A 21,136-nucleotide genomic window follows, 5' to 3' on the forward strand; every position below is an offset into this window, starting at 1 on the left:
AACAAAGAATATTGAAAATCTAACCTAACAAATCAACGGAAGGATAACTAAAAACAAGCGTAGATTCAGTATGTTTATAAATATATATTTAATATATTTTTTATACAAATTAAGTAACTTTTATATTCTTTTTAACCAAAGAAAATACAAATTAACAAAAATCACCTATTCATTTAATATACAATTCCAGACAAAACTTGGTAATATTTAAATTATAAAACATTTACTTAACTATATTATAAGGTCCTAAATGCCAACTTGATAAATTGTCAAATGAAAAAATTGTTTTATCAATGCTGTGAACCTAATGAAATATTATGCTATACAAATCCAAACTTGAAATATTCCATAATTTCACTCTTACTTGAAATAACTCACAATGTAATAAAATGTAATAGCATATTATGTGTTTAAATGGAGATAAGAAAAACTTAATAAACACATTTTATAGTAATAAATACCGTTATTATCAAAAGTAACATGATTATACCGTTATAACCTTAGCTCCAGGTATATTATGGCGATTTTACCTAAATATATATACCAATCGCCAAAACTATTAAATAAACAATATGGTTTTTTTTCATATTTTTTTTTTTTGCGCTACAAAATGTCTTTACAATTAAGTATAGTACATAATTAAACATAATTAAATATACTAATAGAAAAAAAAAAAATAAAATGCGTAGAGAAGACAAAACTATTTGTTTATTGATTTAATATGAATGGACCTGACCATAGCGAGGATATCCCTGGTATCTGGACGTTCTGCAATAACACAGTTAATAGTATATTTTTGACGTAAGTCCTGAAATGGCATGTTAAGCAAAATAGGCATGTATAGAAAAAAACGATGTTCGCTTTTAAATAATAAAAAATGCAAAAAGTATTATCTTAGTAATATTAAGCATATATTTTTTTGTTTTTATTAATTTATTACCTCATTGTTGTTGTGGTGGATCTTGTTGTGGAACTTGCTGATAACCTGCGTAAGCATTTCCAGCAGCAGGATAAGCACCATATCCAGTAGGTGCAGCACCAGGATTCTGTGCTCCATAGTAACCACCTGCTCCATAAGCCATACCATACTGTGCACCATACATTGATACATCATTCAAGGTTTGGGGTTGGCCAGATTGAGGGCTTGAGGCATTAGGTTGTTGCTGCTGCTGTTGTTGAGGCGATTGTTCTGATCCACTTGGTTGACCATTAGTTTGAGTTGGCAGACCCATTTGCTGCAATAATTATCATTAGTAAGTTAGTCTTTTTTAAATATTAAAATGCAAACAATGAATTAATAAATACTCATTAAAATACATTTTTTGTATTTCACATGGCAAATTTATATACTAAAAATAATAAGCAGCCACCACCCACAAAAAATATTTAAGTCCAGAAACAAGTATATTAAGTTTACTTACTCTAGCTTTAACTTGTTGTTCAACCATATCAGCTTCTTTATTTTTGCCAATTGATCTGTAATACTCTATCCACTGTGCACTGTAATCAGGAGTCCCTGCTCCAGCACTTCCTCCAGCACCACTTCCAGCGCCATTAGCAGAAATTGCAGCAACTGGCATAACACCAGCAGCTCCATTTGGAGGAATTGCATGAGGTTGGGGTTGGACATTGGCAGGATTTGGTACTGCACTAGTTCCATTCATCTGATTAAACTGAAAAAATTAGGTCTTGGCTCATCCAATAAAAAGAACATAACAAGCAAAGTGGTGATAATGAATCATTTTATTAAATTCCCAGCTATTTAATAGTTTGTAAAAGTAGAAAATTTTCTCAATATCAACTATAGCAATTTTGTTATATGATATCAAATTTAGAAACAGAATTAGCACTACATAACATGTTTTACAGAAAATTTATTTTACAGGTTTATTTATACTTCATTAATATAAAATATTTTATTTCTATCATAAATTAAGTTAAAAGATTTTTTTCTGAAACCCAAATTTAAAGAAATAGTATTTATTAATACTTGAGATTGTAGTTTAATTATTTCATAATATAAACAACTTATGTGCCAAGAAGTATGTAACAAGTAGGTTCTTCATCCATTATATTTTTCTAAAATTATTTTTTTATTCCTATTTATTTGTTTAAAAATTATTAATTATTGACTTATTGAACTATTATGTTAACATTATACCTTAGTACATATGATGTAGTCAATAATATAAAGTGAAACTTCCATATAACAAAGTTGAATAAGCAAAAAAAAAAAAATTGTAATATGGAGGAATTCGTTAAATAGAATTAAGTATTCATTAACAATGAAAATCAGTTCTTAAAAATATTTCATTTAACAGAACATTTTGTAAAATGGAAATTTGTAATATGGAAGTTTCACTGTATAAACAAATACATGTTAAAAAATTAGAATAGCAGATGATAACACCTAGAGGAAATAACAGAAATCATACAGATTTTTATACAAATCTTAAATTTTAGTTGACTATAAAAATTGAATGCTTTGATTCTAGACTTCATAGTTAATATATTTTACTTAACAAGTAATAACATTACATTTTCACACCATATTATTTAAAGTAATATGAATAATTATAAAAAAATATTTCAAGATAATAAGTTATGTGTACATACCTTCATTTGTTTGGCTTGCTGTTCAATGAATTCAGCTTCTCTGTGCATTCCCATAGATCTATAATACTGAATCCATTGAGCACTGAAGTCTGAACCCCCCTGGGCACCGTTAGCATTAGACATAGGATTTGCATTATCTGCAATAACATAAATTTAATATTATAGAAAATTAAGAATATTTATATTTTTTTAACAAATTTATAATAGTAGAAAATAGACATGTTTTGGTGAAGTTGTTGATTACTTGTGTACATCTTAAAAATGTAGTAACATAATTGTCAAGAGCAAAACACATCTATTGTAACATTATTTAAACTTAATTACTGAGAGCTGCTTATACATTTTTTTAAATTAATAGTTTAATATTATTTTAATCAGTCATTTTATCTATTTTATTATATAAGTATGTTTACTCTGATCAGTTGGTTGTTGTGGTTGTTGCTGTTGTTGCATGCTTGGATTCCAACCTTGACCATATGCATTCATTTGCCCATCTTGTCCACCCCAACCCATTTGAGATCCATATGGAGGCTGTTGCTGTTGTTGGTTCATGTTACTATAGTTCTGAGAACCGCCATTAGGATCCTGGTAATAAAATAAAATAAAAAATAAAAACCAACATATTTAACTAAAAATGTAATAAAAAATGTACGTACAAAACCCAATTTTTCATTTATCATGCGTTTAGCATTTTCGATTTGCTCTGTTGTTCCACGTATAACAAAAGTTTTTTCAGAACCTGTATTATTGTGTCGTCTATCAATTTCACAATGTGCGCCAGTTTGCATATTGATTTGTTTGATTGTTTCACCACCTAATAAAAAAAAATAAAATAAGAAAACATCTTACACAGAGAACTAAATACAAAATATACCTTTTCCAATAATAACTCCACATTTGGCAGACGGTACAGTAAATGTTGTTTCATTTAAAGGTTGTGTTTGACCACTGTTACCCCAACTTTGATTTCTATTAAAATTACCGCCACCACCGCCACTCTGACGATTTCCACTACGGTTCTAATAAATAAAAATTATTTAGTTTAAAAATTAATTTTGATTATATAAAAATTTTTTTTATCAGATACATAAATACATAATTATAAAATTTTTTACCAAAGCGCTATCGACTAATGATTCTATTCTTTGTTTAGCTTCAGCTACTTGATCGGGGTTACCAGTAATTAAACATCTTCTATCATCAGGTGTATCTTCATTAAGGTTTATAAATTGGACTTTGGCACCGGTATCAGCTTGAATCTTTTTAATCATATCCCCACCTTTTCCTATAACTAATCCTACTACTTGTTTTGGTACGCCAACCTAAACATTAAAATTTACAAAAACAAATTATTACCTAGTTGTAATAGGTACATATTACTATATAATCAATATATAATATTATATATATATATATAATCAAAACTTAAAAAAACGTTTCACTAGGAATTACTGTTTTCTGGTATTACCAGGTGTTATTATACATTTTAATAAGAACTTAACTCTTTAATACGGCCATTCAAATGAAATGTATATTATTTATATAAAATGTTTTGATAATATAATATTTTAATAAAATATAATTTATTATGTATGTTTGAATGTTTATATCATAAAATCAAATACATATGTATACTACAGTTATGAATACATAAATTTAATATAGCTACTCAAATCCATATAAACACACATATTTTTAAGAAAATGCTATTGATTTAGAAGATATTGGTCCATTAATGGACTTTTTGTATTACCATCTATACTTATGCCTTGAAACAAAACTAGTAGATAGATATATATTATAAAGTAAATTTATTACAATACAACTAATTTCAAACAATATTAAACGTTTCTTTTTTTTTTTTTAAAAGCCATTTGAAAAAATATAACATATTAGACGATTATGACTAATAATAATTAGATATAATAACATTGTTGAATATTCTTTGAAAATAATTACCTCAACTTTGCCACCATAACCAGAATGCATACTGTAATCACCACTATTTGAACCATTCCAATTTGAGCCGTTTTGATCAAAATTGGACTATAATTATTAAAAAAAAAAACTATTAAAAACATAAAAATTACATATGCTCACAAAACAAAATGATTGGTTTTCTTTTTTATTTAAAAACAAATTGTAACTTTTATTCAGTTAAAAATTATATAATTATAGGTGGGGGTCTAATATAGGCATTATATTATAGACAATTGACTAATGTTTTGTTATATTCATCTTAAAAAAACATTTTTATTTTATTTCTTATTGTGAACAGAAGGTATTGTTTAATACCAGAACATTTTTAATTAAAAAAATAATTTAATCATAAACAAATAAAACAAAATAGAAATAAGAAAATCAATGACAATAGACATTGGTTATATTTAGTAGTTACTATTTAAAACATAATTGTATACTAATAATAGCAGTATATTTATAATCTTAAAACTTAATATAAGCCATAAGATAAAAATATAACTTTTAAGGTTTCTCATTAAAAATAATGAAGATCTTTAAATAATGAAATTGTATTATTAATATTTATTTGTTTATTGTATGAAAAACTAATTTTAGATTTCTATAATTTGATTTATAAACCATTTTAAAAACAAGCAATCAACTTTATGACTGAATAATGCATAATACGAAAAATATATTTAGTATTTACCGATCCATCTTTATCACCGCCTCCTAGCATATCATACACCAACTTCTTGGCATGCTAAAACCAAATTGGTAAAATGTTAATATTGATTTCTAAAATAATTGTGTTTCTAATTGAATTTACCTCAACTTTGGCCGTTTCACCAGATATTCTTAAAGGTTTTTCATTTTCTTGACTATTAGGGCCATCTTGAATAACTATCATTTTTGCTCCTGAACTTTCTTGTAACATTTTAATAGTTTCACCTCCTTTTCCAATAATAAGTCCTACCTTGGCTCCAGGTATCATTATTTGGGCCTAGAATAAATACATTTTTTATGAAGTAAGATTTATTTGAAATATTAATCAATCGTCTCTACTTGAGTAAAAGCTGGTTGGGAAGGCGGGGAAGATATATTAAGTCCTTCAATTTTTGCACCACCTGTTCCTTCAACAGATACTTTATTCTGAACTATGTTTTGTATGAGCTCTTTAGCTAACCTAGATTTGGATTTATGAATATCTGTAAGTTTTAAGAAAGAAAGAAAATAATTATAATTGAAAACATACGTTATGCTTTGAGCATTTCCTGTAAGTGTACAAGATCGCTCTAATAAGCCAGGACTATCTGGCGCCATTTGAATTTTACACCCAGTTTCGGCCTGTAGTCGACTTATTTGTCCTCCACCGCGGCCTATAACTTTGCAAAGGGTTAACGCACATAGTACATCAAATTTGCTACTAGTTATAAATGAAAAACATGAATAATTTATACTTACTAAGTCCGACCATTTTATCAGGTACTTTTATTTCTTCGTTAATAACGTTGCCAAATTGTGATCCAGGCCCACCGATGCCTTGGATACCGGCTGCTGCTGCTGCTGCCACTCTGGCGGCCACGGCTGCTGCTTGCGCGGCGGCTAAAGCCACCGGAGATGTCGCTAACCTTTTTCTGTCAGGCTCTAAAAAGATAAATAAATATTTAATTCGATACACTTGTATTTTCTAGATATATTATCAATTTAATATGAATATACCTGAAGAATTACAGTAATCTTCTGAAGGCCTTTTATGTGTTTCTGGCGATATAGATCCTGTTGTTGAACTAGCTTTGGAAGATGGTTGGATTTTAGCTGCTATCTAAATATATAAATAAAAGAATGTATTTTATAATTAGAAAAATATTGTTGTTATGAACCTAAAAAAGATTGATAACGTCTAAAATTAATACTTATTATTTAAATAGAAAATGAGATATAATAAGGAATTCTGAGTATCTATCTGCAAAATTAGCAATAGGCTGCTATGGATTAAATTTTTTATAAAAATCCAAATACTAAGAACTAAATGGTGTAGTCATAAAATATGAAAACAGAACACAAAGAATAAAAGCAACAAATATCTGGAAAGAGACCTATAGACAAACTAAACAATTAATGAAGGAATAAAGTAGATAAAAGAGGCTATCACAGAACAGCTAGGTATACATAATGAATTGAAAAAAGTATAAATGAGAACTGCGGATGAGTCTTATAACACAATATAAGCATGGGTTATTGATAAGCTACAAGAGAAATAAATTCCACATATTTAAGAAAACTAATTTTCAAATATTTGTTTTTGAAAATTTTACTAATCATTTTACATTACAATTAATTTAAACTGTAAAATCTTAAAAGTTGATATTTTTTAAACTTTAATTATGATTTTTTTTTCTTTATTTATAAAAGAAATTTAAAATTAGTTTGTAGTTACAGTAGGTAAGCAAGTTTGAAAGAGTTTTCATAGATATAAATTTTATGATGGAAGTAGCATAGAAATTATGATTTAAATACAGACAATAAATAATAAATTAATGTGATTTGATAATATAATTGGCACCTATATATTTTATAATAGGAGCATACTCTAAAGTATCACTAAGTTAATTTTTATTAGTTTGCTAATCAATTAATATATTAAATTAAAAAAAAAAACTAAAATAGATACAATAATTAGGTAGGTACCTACCTAAAAACAATGTTTGAAATCAAAGTACAAATTTACTTAAAATACATAAGTGGTTATATAATTTTAAGCATGATTAAAATGAGTTTTTTTTTTTAATATTAACAAAATTACAATATGCATACGTTAAACTAGGTATCTATAATAGGCATAAATAACATTTATCCAAGTCAAACAAAATTGAATTTTACAATTAGCTTATGACCTCGTCCAATAAAATAGTGCGAGATAAAAGTTAAATATTTTTTAATAAATTTAATTGATAATGATTTAAAATAAACAATGGTATTGATAACTAAAAGTTAGGTGTATTCATCATTTATAGAAAATGTATGATTTATAAAAAATTAGTTTATAAGTCATTAAAGACTATTAAAAAGAATAACCTGAGGAACAACTATAGATGATTATTGTCTATGTCTAGATATTATTAATAAAAAAACTTAATCCTAATCCACAAGTCTAATATTTTCTAATCAAACGTTACGTTTTCAACACTTTCTTCATCTGAAAGCACCAACGACATTATAAACACTTTGCTTGACGTTTAAAACAGAAAAAAAGAAAATGATAAACAACTGGAATTAGTCGACGTTCAAAAGTTAATATGGGAAAACAATCGTTGACAAAACAAAATGGATGTCTGCTGTCGTTGTCATGGTCGAATGCGAGTGTGGAGTAGTACAAGACTAAAAGTTTTCAAGACAGGGTACCATGACTCACTGTTTTTAGAAAAAAAAATTTTTTCTACTTTTCTACATTAGACAAGAAAACCGACAGACGGGTGGGTGTGTGAGTTGGTTGGTTGGTAGGTGCGTAGTGTCCCCCCAAAAATTGGTCAAAAACCGTAATGCGCGTCCGACAAACACGCGTTGAGTCAACGAGTGGAATTTTAACACGTACGATGTGAGCACAGGTGCAGACCCACGTTTAGCGGCACGCGCAGACATACCTAAGTAATAATAATAACAATAATCGTGCAACAATCGCCGGCACGCCAGCAACGAAGCGGCGGCCACACCGAGAATCGCCGGGTGTGGACGCCACCGCAACGAAGCTCAAGCCTGTGCGGTTTTTACGCGGTCACGCGTGCACGCGGCGCGCAAGGCCGTCTCCAGCGTGTGCAACGTACCTCTTTAGCGCGTTGTAAAGCCGCCGCGAATGCTTGACTCTGATTCTTTTCCGTTGGCGGATTCACCGCTGAATAATCACTCATTGTGAAACATGAAGAATATTATCGCTGACGAAATGGATGCTTCCCGCTGAAGTAGTGCTTGGGCCGTTGGCGCGCGCGTGTCCGGGGTAGGTCGGTGGTGCGAGCAACGTACGCAATATGCGGACGAGCCGAGTGTCGGGCGAGAGAGAGTGACAGAGATAGAAAAAATGTGTTTGTTTAATACGCACGAAGACGATGGATTTGTAATGCACTTAAGTTAACAAGACACGCTCGGACCGCGCAAACAACAAGCCACCGTGTGGTTATAGACTATAGCCCGTTCGGTGGTCGCACGTATGTTGTGTACTTCACTTGTATGTACGAATAGCGAACGGCGTCCGTCGGCGACGAAATGGGTGGGCGGGTGGCGGGCAGGCGCAGGAGAAACGACAATACAATACGTGTAGTGGCTTTCTCTGTCACACCAACAGCGGCACACGTTGCGCTCTGTCGCTTCGGATGTTTACGGTTGGCGGGGGGTGGAAGGGACCGCCGGGAGAGAAAACCAAGCGAAACGTGATTACCACTGCCGGACAAGGATGTTCGATATACGAGCAAGTGTTTGGCCATGGAAGAAACAACAGCAGCATGTGATTTCTCGACCACGACAGCCGCGCTGCGCACACAGTGGTCCGAAACATGAAAAAAAATCTATAATATTATATCATATTATAGTCATAAAGAACATTATTCGTACAGTGCACAGCCTACACAGTACACTCAGCAACAGGTTTTAATGTAATATACGGATTTCTTTGCTATAAAAACTTGTAGGATAGAATGTATAGTGAATTTTGAATAGTCAATTTAAGCGCTACTTTAATGAAAAAACCGGGGTTGCAGAAGCTCCTTATTTTTTAGTTAGTTTAAAGATAAATGGATACATAAGGAAGCTGCTATTTTCAAAAACGTGGGTTTTAATCAACTCCAAGCGCTTTTAATTAATTTTAACTATGTGTATAGTACCTACATACTACATAGAAGTATGTGATGTAAACGTGTTACGTTTAAATAGTAGTAATAGTACCTTGTATGTCAAATTAAAAAATTAAATAGTGCCTATCGTGCATTAATATTTCTCGTCAAACGACAAATTCATAGGTAATTCATAATTTCGTTTTTAAATTATTCCTCAGCAGTTGTATAATATGTGCTTTAGTCAATGCCATCGCAACCGGCTCACTGTTAACTGTGCAACTGCATTTATCTTGTCAGAATTTATTACATATTGTATGAAGGCTAAAATAGCATTGTCTTTACATGAAATAGTAGGTAATTTATCACCACGGTTGACGATGATTGGATTTGGTAGCCGATGTCAGTAATAACACTATTAACTAATAACGTGTAGATATTTGCAGACCCTTTAAAGTTCATTAAAAATAAGAATACAAATTTAAAATTGATTACGAACTTGCTTAAAGTTAATTTTCTTTAGATGAACTTGTTTCGTACACATTTATATGAATAAATATAACTGTAGTCGATTGCCCGTTACCCTACTTTAATTAATATTTTTTTGGATTTTATAATAATATTTATTATTTATTAGTTTTACTTATTACTATTAAGTATTAGCCATTAGGCACTAATACATATCTAGCGTATTACTGTAACTTGTAAGGCGTAAGCACTTAAAGCCATGTTTATCCTATATTTAAGAATATTTTACAATTTTATTGTTTTTCAGAGATAATTAAACAATAAATATAGGTACGGATCAAATATTATAAATTTAATAGTGTTCTATTATTATTATATATAGGTACATTGAAATTATAATATGTATACCTCTTTATTCCTTTATAGGTAGGTATTGTATATTTACATAGGTAAGTGTAATAAATAGAGACAACAAATTATTATCACTTACCTATAAATACAATTTTAGCAGAATTTTCACGTATTAATAATTATTATTTATTAACTATAATACCAGTTAGGTATGTATATTGTATACTGTATAAACGAATATGCAACCTAAACATTTTAATAATGTGAAATATTATAATTTATAATTTTTAGGAACATATTTCCATGGCTGGCGAGAGGATGGGGCAGAAGGGGCTAGAGCCCCAGAGCCCGGACTTCCGGATGGGGGGGAGGCCCGGTTAGGCTAGGTAGGTATAAAATAAGTATATATATAAGTAAAAGGGCCCGGAATTTATCAGCCCTGGGGTCAACCAAAGATCTCGACGGCCCTACATATTTGATGAACGTGTGGCAAATCGCAAATGTCAAAATTTATACTTATGCATTTGTATATAATTTATTTGATACTTTGATACCTAATAAATTTATCGGGTATTATGTAATCAATGAGTGGCTTAGCTATACACACACATATATATATATATTATACATTTATTTGTATATCGAGCCAATGCGATTAATAGTTATATTATTATAGTAAATCCACACCAGACGTACTGTGTTGTAAATTGGAATATAACTACTTTACCTAACGTTGGTTACAACCCGTCGTTGGTGCACATGTTAGCGCGCTGCTCACACAGATGACAGATAGCATTTTGAGTGTTATTCGTACAAATATTATCGAATTAATCTGATACTATAAATACCTTCAAATAACATGTCTTTAAATATTTATAAAAATAAATTATTGTGTTATTTGCCGTTTCCTATCAGTCATCGTTAGACAAAGTCGACAGTACCAATTAAATGGCCGTGTCAATATGTAAGGAGCATACGACGAGCATATATAAAGTAAAAATAATTTTATGAAATAAGATTGTAGTTTTTTATTTTTATTTTATAAATTATGTACTGTACATAAAAATATACATATTTCTAGGTAAGGTTTAATTTTTTAAGTAAATCGATCTATTAATAATAATATAAAAAGTAAAGTGTGAGCGCCGCGCTCACAGTGTAGCAATCATGTTACGAACTATATGTGTACCAAAGACGGGTTAAGAGGTCATAGCGCTACGAGTTACTAGAGGTCCCAATTCTCATGTGAAATTTACGTCTGTGAATGTATTTCAACACGTATTTATTATTGCACATGAGATTTAATTTTCAATATATTAGTATACTTCAATAGTTTCTAGTTTTTACTCATCAGTGGAGATCAATGACCACCTATCAATTATTTATTTGGAATATTTTGAACCAAAAGCAGTGGTTCCACCGGTCCTGCCTTTTTACGATAACACTATGAAATATTTATTTTTAGAGTAGTAGGTATATAGATATTTATAGTTTTTAGTCTTTTACGGCAATTATTAACATATTTTTTTTAAATATATTTATTATAATTTAATACGTTTAAAATGTTTAATATGTTTTAAATACATATGAAATAAATATTTATGATTTAGCAATTAATTACATATGCGTAAAATGTACGGATTTTTAATTGTAAATAGGTACACGTGAGACGTGAAAAATTTGAGAGTTCTAGTCCTAACTTATTACGTAAATCATAAGTCATAACGTATAAAATCTCATATACTCATGTATACGGTTATACAATAAATATTATATATATTAGGTATTGTATTACTAATAATTAGATGTTTCTAATTAATTGTCTCTATAACGTAGGTATTCAAGGTACTGTTATACTTTTAAGCTAAGCATAAATTGTAAAATTAAAAATACGATATTCGTATATCCTTATGCCTAGTTCATACTAGATTATAATAATATATATTATAAATATAAAATATATAATACGAATCCTCAAATTATATAATATAATATAAAATTTCGTCCATTGAACTATTTGAACTTAAATTGTACAACAAAAGTCAACAATTTAAATATTGATACACTCATACACTACTATGATGTAGGTATAGCGTAAAATGTAATTATTGATTCATATGATAAAATTTTTTTTTATTTTTAGATAACGATTAAATGTTTTATAGTAAATTGTAACGATTGCATATTATATAGTTTTTTTAGTTCTACATAGAACATAGAACCATAGAAAAATCTATAACCTACTCCTTTATATTCTAGCAGTTAGCCCGGCATTGTAATACAGTGAATACTAATAATAAACCATATAGTGCTTTTGTGTGTCGATAAACATAATGTATTGCCCAGATCCCCAGACTGCCCACATTATTTATAAATACATTATTAGGTTGATAAAAAGTGCGTATAGAAAAGGAATATATTTATTTTCTGTTTTTTTTTTTTTAGTTTAAAAGAAGGTTTCATGTACAAGTTCAATATTAAAGGAATAATATATAGGGTAACTACTAACTATTACATTTCTTGTTTAAAACATTGTTGAATTATCCAAACATATAGGTAATAGCCAATAGATATGTATTTTAAGATTTTCACTTTTTTTCTTACACCACAAATAACAAAAATAAAATTACATATAAAATTGATTTTTATTTTACTATTCATTAAAAATTAAACAAGTAATATTTGTCGTTATCCATTAATTAATAATTATCAAATATATATTAGTAAAAATTAAATTAATATATATTCTTTAAAAATTTAACAAATTTTCTTCAAATTCATCTTACAAATAAAACCATTTTAAATTTATAAGTAATGTTTATGTAAAATAAAAAAACATGCAACATGTTAACACATATTAAAGTATAATAAATATAATAATAAAAAAAACTTAGTAAGAATTTATTGAATTTGTTATATGGTATAATTTTAATTTCCAGAACAGTATTACACGATAAAAACAAATTAGTAAATCGAACGAATATGGTGATGGTGAAGACTAAAGATAATAATATGTTACAACTATAATAATACTAAAACGTATGTACCTATTTTTTTGAGACGTGTGTAAGTGTATAACCTAACTTAGTGGTGTGCTCTTCAAGGTAGTTATATTATACAGATTGATCCACTTAACGTGTTAAATACTTCTAATTAGTATCTTATGTTAAATGGATCACCTCGTATTTCCATCTTATAAGAGTTTGTAACTGGGCATTGGTTTAGTAGCTGTTGCATCTTTGATATGGAAAAGAGCGATGTACTTTTTTAAATTGTAGTTACACTGTATCAGTACTGGTCAACAGCCGCTAGATAGCGTTAAATGTTTCATGAACGATTTTGTAGCCCCCAACTTGTGGACTGTAGTGCAGCTCACACTAACGGTACGCCGCCACCGCCGTGGTCGCGATTCTGTTAAAAGTCGCGTAGACCCTCCCTTCGCGTATCGTCGTTTAGTTCAGTGTACCGAACGGCTCCATCCGCGAAAGCTGCGGGGCGACCGGGACACGTGTTGCTGCGTGCCGCCCTTAATATACGTGAATCGACGATAATATTTAATAATATAGCTTCCAGTCACTTTTTTTTTTTTGAAATTTGATCGTAATTATTATCATTATTATCGTGTGCTCACACGAAAAACATACCATCACACGCGCTGGATCGTTCGTTTTTCGCTATCTTGTTCGGTCGTATCCAAAAACTATATCTATAAAAAAATCGAATTTCGCGTGAAAATAGAATTTTTTTTCTGAAAACTGACGTCCGTTCCGGGGGGAATAATATCGCCCAAGTAGTGACGCGCTGCACCGCGCGCCGTCTCCGCGACCAATCTGCAGCGAGCGCGACGGCGGCGGTGCAGCCGGCGTTTGCGGACCGCACGTTTTGACTTCGCGGCGTCCACCTGTTGCCAGTACCGTTTCGGCAGCAGTAGCAATAGAGACACGGCGACTTCGGCCGCAGAAGTAGAGGAGCGGCAGTCGACGCGCACACGTCACCATGTCATCGCATAGCAGTTCCATGCGGACGTTCCGGAGTTCCGATTCGGCCAGCGAGATCGGATCGTCGGAGACTTCATTCTCCGAACGGTCTCAGCCGTATTTTGCATTGTGCTCGCCCCGGTCCAAGTCGTCCGTTAATGTGTCCAACAGCGGCGGCGCAGCCATCGCGGCGGGTCCGGGTAGTAGTACGGTCGGCGGGTCCGGTTCAATGTCATCCGGCATCAACCATAACAACAACAACAATAACAACAACAACAACAATAACAATAATTTTAAGCAGCAGTCGGCACAACAACCGCCGGCAGTAGCGTACCACCATCAGCCGTGCCGGCGGTCATCCAGCGCCAAGGCGGCCAACAAGCCGCGACCCGTCGTTCGCCGGGACCTGGGACATGTCAACTCTTTCCCGGACGCGCATCACAACATGCATCATAAGACGCCGCCGGGCGCCGGTTCGTCGTCCACGTCGTATTACACGCCACCAAGGAGCCCGTCGCTGAGCGTGACCACGCCGACCGACGGGCCACCGCGGCGCAGCCCCACGACCCCGTCGTCCACTGGAGTGTTCAAATTCCCGCCGTCCGCGGGTTCCGCGACCACCGCATCTTCGTCGTCCGGCGGCTCGGCCATTGTCCATCATTATGGCCGCAGTGGCGGCACAAATCCAAACACACCGAGGACGCTACCCAGGAGTCCGTCCACGGGTAGTGCGGCTACCACCACGTCGTACAACACGAACAGCGACAGCGCGTGCAACACTCACAGGTAGGTCCACACTATCCCTTCTCGTTGTTGCACCTGCTGTTATGCATATTAAATTATATTGTATGAGTAGTGAGTACCTACCTACCTATCATATACCACCTATATAGAGTACTGAGATTAGTAGATCTTTACAAATTACATAACTAGATTATTTGAAATTGTATTTTTTACTGTATAGGACAAACCTTTTTTTTTTTAATTAACGGCATTATTGCCGTTGCATATTTCAAATTTTTACTAGGTATCCTGGTGACCAGGTACCTATATAATAAATCATGCTCAAATTATAAAATATTATAAAACTATAAAAACATAATATCTACCAGGGCGCTTATAAAAAAAAATATATACAATAATTATTATTATCACTCAGGGTTAAATTTTTGTTTTTCAGTGAATTCTTTAAATACCTATTAAAATCTAAAATAATTAAATAAAATCGTAATAATAATTAATAATTACAGACTTGACGATCACAATTTAATAGCACCTCTAATTCGTATCATTAAAGTAAACCGTTAGTATTTAACAAAGCATCAGTCGATATTTTAAACAGTAAATTAACATATTATATGTATTTAAAAAATAGTTATAGGTACACGTTACTTTTACAAGTTCAATAAATTACATAATGTTATCAGTGATTGAAGTTTTATAAAATACCTATATTGTGTAATAAACTAATAGTTAATAACTATGTAAAAAATGTAATGTCTATAAGAATAATATATTTACAATTAATCCCAAATTTATACACATAATTAATTCAACTAATTTTATTAATATTAATTTACTAAAAATAAAATAAATTATTTTAATCGTAATACAAACATATAATGAAATATACTTGGTGATGTAAACTTACAGACCATCTCCACTCAGACCGTTTGTCTTTATAATATAATAGGTATTGAAATAAAATTAATCACATCCATTACAATTAACCACTCAACACTAACTGCACAGAAAGTAGTTCGGTATCTATTTGCCCACATTTTTAAGAATAATATTCTGTCTATTTTTATATGACATGTGAAAAATAGGTTTATGTGTGAATTTTTTACGTATGTTCTCAAGCGGAAAAATATCTTGTTTTCTCTTCACATTTCATTGAAGTTTAATTTTCATAAGGAAAAAAGTTTAGTCAGTTAAAATAATGTGTTTTTTTAAATAAATATAACTATAAACTATTCCATGTATTATACTCTTAAAAGCATTAAAGTTATTGATACTTTCGTTCATTTATTGTTCAATGATGAGTGATGACTGATATACTTAAATACATAATAATATAATATTTATATACGTATAAACGGATGATGTATACTTATCGAGCAGCCACATCAACATTGTTCTAAGTAAATTTAATGTTACTCCCGATATTTTTTTTTGTTACTTTTATGCGATTTGTGTGTACTAGGACAGTAGGTACCTAGTAGGTGTAAATTATTATAATGTGAATCAAATATAAAGATTAAACGAGTAGTACCAAATAAGTAGGTATTTTTTGATAATAAATAAGGTTAAATAATGTATAATAAATTTATATTCTGATATTCATGCTTAAATTTACTTGTAGGAATATAATTATTTAACTTTTAATTGTTAAAACTCGTAATTTTTGATAATACGACCATTTAGTATAAAATAACAATACTTACATACAACATGTTAATTTGTATGGCTGATTTAAAAATATGTCTTCGAAATTGAATAGGTTCACTATACCTATAACATAATATACAGAGTGATTTACTAAGTATGATCATCCCAAATTTTTTTTTTTAATATTTAATTTATTCAAATTACGATTTTTATAAATTTCAAGTATATTTAAGTAAGCATTATATTTTTAAATACTTAGAATTTATTAAAGACTTAAAAAATTAATTATCTTCTTAATAATTTATAGTAAAAACAATTGAGTCTTATACAAGAAGTTTGTGTCAGTCCTTTTATATGGTATAGAAATGGCGGTAAACATGCTTGGTGAATTACTTTGTATATTATATTATATTAAAATAAATATCTTAAAACTATTTTTGAAATTTAGTTTATAGAGATGAGCTTTATTTTATTTATAAATAGCCGTTTGAGAAGACAATCTGTAAGTATTTGAACTTTTGGTTTATGCATATTTTAAATTTGATTTTATAGAAGTTTTAAAAAAAAATTGATTTAAAGATTTCCCCACAAAAGCAGAAATGAATAATTGTGTTCTAAAATGTAATTACTCTTTAAAACGATGTAAATATTTGAAAACTATAAGGTTAAAATTATTGATTAATTTAAATTATCATAATCAAGTTAGGAATAGGTACTACAGAATACTAGTTTGATTAATTTTAGTATTATATCGATGTATATGTATTGAAAACTTATTTGGTTAAAATTGTTTCGATAATACAAAGGCCAATAACTAAATACAGTGTAATACTTAAAAGGTAATATTTTTTAAAATTGAAAAAAAAGCTTTAAAAACATACTTAATTATAGTTAACTAAGTTTTAAATCTTAAATATATAATTAATACATTAAAGGTATACAATACATATCCAATATCCATATTTTTATTTATTTTACTAGGTATATTAGTCCTGTTCATAAAATATGTATTACACATAATAGTTATAATAGCCATAATTTATAATAGATATGTCATTGCAGTTATTAAATTCTTAAAGAAAGAAATGAAGTTTAATTTATAGAACTTAATACATTTAAATTATCCGTGATTAAAAATTAAGATAGATCATAGATTAATATTTTGCTAAATATAAGATAAATACATCAAGACGTTTTAAAAATAAATCTAACCTATAATGAACTATAAGTATAGCATTTTTATTCAAATTAAGTTTTTTTTATATATCTATCTATTTGACAGAAATAGATATTGTAATGGATTTGACTCTTGGATTAGCAAGTATAAATTTATAGGTGGCCTGGTAGGTTTATTGTAGGTACCAAAGTCTTGAATAGACTTAATAATCATATTAGGTATAGTTTGTTAGTGTTTTGGTCTAATATTTATGTAAATTAGAATAATCTGTTTACTGTTAAGTTGTATATATTATGTATACAGTAGTATACTAAATTAAAATATGACGTGGATATTATTATGTCTAGGCGACAGGTAAAATGATTTAGTGTAAATTGGAAACTTCACGGTAGGTATAATGCTATTAAATAATTATTCCCACTTAAAAATAATACTCGATCTTTTATACTTTATAGCATTCTCAAGAATGAAAAAAAGTTGTTAACGATGTAATTAAAATATACAAGTATATAGTTTATCAATCGTAGACGTAGGAGATGATGCTTTTATCTTATTTTTATAATTACAGAATACAGAATCGTTAAATTTAACTAATAAAAATAATAAATATAATGGATTCAGTATTTTATTCCCAACCAAGCTTTTTTAAATTAAAAAAAAAAAAAATGGTGATATGGTGTTTTTGATATTTTTATTTGGTTTATTCTTGATTCTGGAATTTAAGTTTTAATTAAGTTGTAAAAATTATACTATATTTATTCAACGGTCTACTTTTAAAATACACGAATACAGGGTGATTAACCAAGTTTGCTTACACCGATTTTTTCTTTAATAATTAATATATATATTTAAATTTAGATTATTGGAGTTTTTAAGTATACTCTATTATTTTAGATTTTTATACGTTGATATATAATATCAAATACATAAACAAAACACTTTAAGTTCACCATACGACGTTTTTCAGCGATGTTTCGTCCGGAAACATAAAATGTCCAAAAAGTACCAGATAATACTTGATAATAATGAAAAAATATATTTCAATTTAAGAAAACGATTATAAAATAATAATATTATAGACAATTTTTATTTTATATATTATTATTAACATTGTAATAAAAATTTATTATGACTCTAAAAATTAATTGTTTTTAAATCATAACCATACATAGAACTGACATTGAAATGTTAGTAATAATTTTATATATAAAGAATCGGTAACTGATGTTCCTTTATCACGAGAATCGAGTACCAATACTACGAAAATAGCCGGAATTCCAAACGATAACAAAATACGTTTTGCCATCGACGCGCGACGCGTCAAAATCAACGCTAGGAGTATTAAGTTCGATTAAGTTGAGCGACTTTTAGGTTTGGGTGAGTTGCTCCTGGCTGGTGGCCGGTAACGGCTCATCGGAAATTTAGCTCTTATTTTATCACCGGTAGGTCTACCTCTGTCGTTTCTACCGGGCAATGGTCGGCAGGCGGCCTCCGGGTCCGATGTTGGTGCAAGTTGTATGGTTAGCCGGTATTGCTGGCTTACCAATTGCTCCCTGACCTTTATCTTTTCGTTCAGTTTTTTGAACTTCCTACGGTTCCGCGCCTTCTGTGCCTCCGTCCACCATCACCGCTGGTGTGCAGGATGCTTCTGACGCTTCGGGTACAGGTACCGGCTCTCCTAGCATCATGGGGCTGAGCTCACTCGCTGTTTTTGCTGCTGAAAGCTGATTGATGTTGCGACTGTTGTTTTTCTGACAATTGTGTCTGGTCTTCATCCCTGATCGGTTGCAGCTGATCGATGGATGTCCACCATCCTGTTTGCCCAGCCCCTGTGGTATATGGTCACCCGCACCGAGTCCTGCAGTAATTGGTCGGTAGACATCCGGTTCACCTGCATTTCTGTCAGCGGTTCCTCCTGGTTACAGTACACCAGTCCTCGGAGATGAGGTCCACTACATAAGTGTTCCGTTTTTCGTCCTCGTCCCTGCCGCTCGTTCTTTCTGGAAAGGACGTTTAGTAAAATTAAAATAGAATGCTGCGATGGAAAAAAATTGTCGTAGCTGGCTGTTTGTTGTATTGGACTGTCGAACTATGCGTGCATTTATTACTTAATTTTTTTCCATGTGTGCTACCATGGACAACCATTTACAGATAGTTAACAGTTTATAACAATTATAAGATAGTTAAGTTAACGATTATTCAAACAGTTATATTTAATTTATACTATGGTTATATACTGATGTATATTGTTTAATTTAATATTAGATATGTGGTTGTGACGAATATAGTTACATGCCTAAAATTCAGATTTATGAATTCAAAAAACAATAATAATAACATATTTTGAATAATAAAAATAAATACTAATTTAATGCTGAGGGTAAAAATTTACAGAGGTTAAAAATATTTTGAATTTCAAATGTTTAAAAAAAACTGTGCTCGTGTAATTTAGATATTTTTAGAACAGAACTAAATTTATAACAACTTAAAATGAAGAATTATTTTTGAATAATAAAATAACAAAATTCTTTGAGGATAAATTATTATTATATAATACGTTTGAAAATCCAATGTCGTCGAAATGTAAACTTCAAACGCTCATAAAATATTTATGTGGTTTTATGTCAAACTCTATTTTAAAATTCCGGTAAAAAAAATTTATGAGGAATTTTTTATTACATATTTAATTTGCCATAGCAGAAACTACCCTCAAAATTGAAGCATTTTTATACTTCTTCAAAAAGTAACGATGGACAAAAAAAAACAACACATTATTGTAAAACCATTACTTTCATCGTTTCGCTCAAAATGTAAAGTAGACAATATCAAAATTCTATAAATAGCTTAAAAATAGTATAGATCTTAAACAATTATAACTATTTAAAGAAAATGCTAGTATAAATGTATTGTGAACATTCTTATTTACAAAATTTCCAAATTAAGAGTTAACTTTTTTTTCGCAAGCTATTGTTACTTAATAATTTATTGATTTAATAATTAGTTACATTTTAGCAAAATTATCTCGAATAATTTTAAACAATTAAGTGGGTGATACATCGCTTAGACCTGCATGTATTGTTTCTGTCTTACATACGCGTGACATAGCAAAATATACATAGCTACTATAGATTCTACCTATTTAAGTTTATTTATGTTAATATTGCAGAAAATGAAAGTAATATTATCGAATTTGTAAAGATTATAAACTGACCGAGTGAATATATTGGTACCTAATAATAATTATGTACGACTTTTATGCATTATATTTCAATCTTTACTCAGATAAATATAATATATAGAATATATTTCTAATATTCGTTTTAATTTATTTATTCATATTTTTTTTTTATTAGCAATTAGTACAAAACTAT

At 30.1% G+C, this 21,136-nt stretch overlaps 2 protein-coding genes across 6 annotated transcripts in view; one reads left to right on the forward strand and one right to left on the reverse strand.

The window, feature by feature from the left end:
* Positions 1-686: 686 nt before the first annotated feature.
* On the reverse strand, positions 687-8,847 carry LOC132919797 (far upstream element-binding protein 3). Of its 5 annotated transcripts, none has more exons than XM_060981672.1 (16): positions 8,403-8,847; positions 6,301-6,403; positions 6,043-6,225; positions 5,834-5,957; positions 5,644-5,764; positions 5,408-5,581; positions 5,288-5,341; positions 4,576-4,662; positions 3,732-3,938; positions 3,491-3,635; positions 3,273-3,430; positions 3,030-3,201; positions 2,617-2,753; positions 1,422-1,673; positions 941-1,235; positions 687-768 (listed from the first exon to the last, which is right to left on the reverse strand). In XM_060981672.1, exons 1-15 carry the CDS (start codon positions 8,484-8,486, stop codon positions 942-944), a joined length of 2,295 nt encoding a protein of 764 aa, XP_060837655.1. In that variant the 5' UTR covers positions 8,487-8,847; the 3' UTR covers positions 687-768; position 941. The 5 variants fall into 5 exon arrangements, with proteins under 5 accessions (XP_060837655.1, XP_060837664.1, XP_060837646.1 ...); XM_060981681.1 differs by having other exon boundaries at positions 1,422-1,664; positions 5,834-5,963; XM_060981663.1 differs by having other exon boundaries at positions 687-808; positions 5,834-5,963.
* A 4,768-nt stretch (positions 8,848-13,615) lies between these two features.
* LOC132929227 (probable serine/threonine-protein kinase nek3) overlaps positions 13,616-21,136 on the forward strand; it is an 81,974-nt gene continuing 74,453 nt past the window's right edge. Inside the window, exon 1 of the mRNA XM_060994421.1 lies at positions 13,616-14,983. Coding sequence (XP_060850404.1) covers positions 14,217-14,983 — 767 coding nt within the window. The 5' untranslated portion in view covers positions 13,616-14,216. The remainder of the gene's footprint in view (positions 14,984-21,136) is intronic.

This window comes from Rhopalosiphum padi, chromosome 1, assembly GCF_020882245.1.
Source record: "Rhopalosiphum padi isolate XX-2018 chromosome 1, ASM2088224v1, whole genome shotgun sequence".
In the NCBI taxonomy this organism is placed as follows: domain Eukaryota; kingdom Metazoa; phylum Arthropoda; class Insecta; order Hemiptera; family Aphididae; genus Rhopalosiphum; species Rhopalosiphum padi.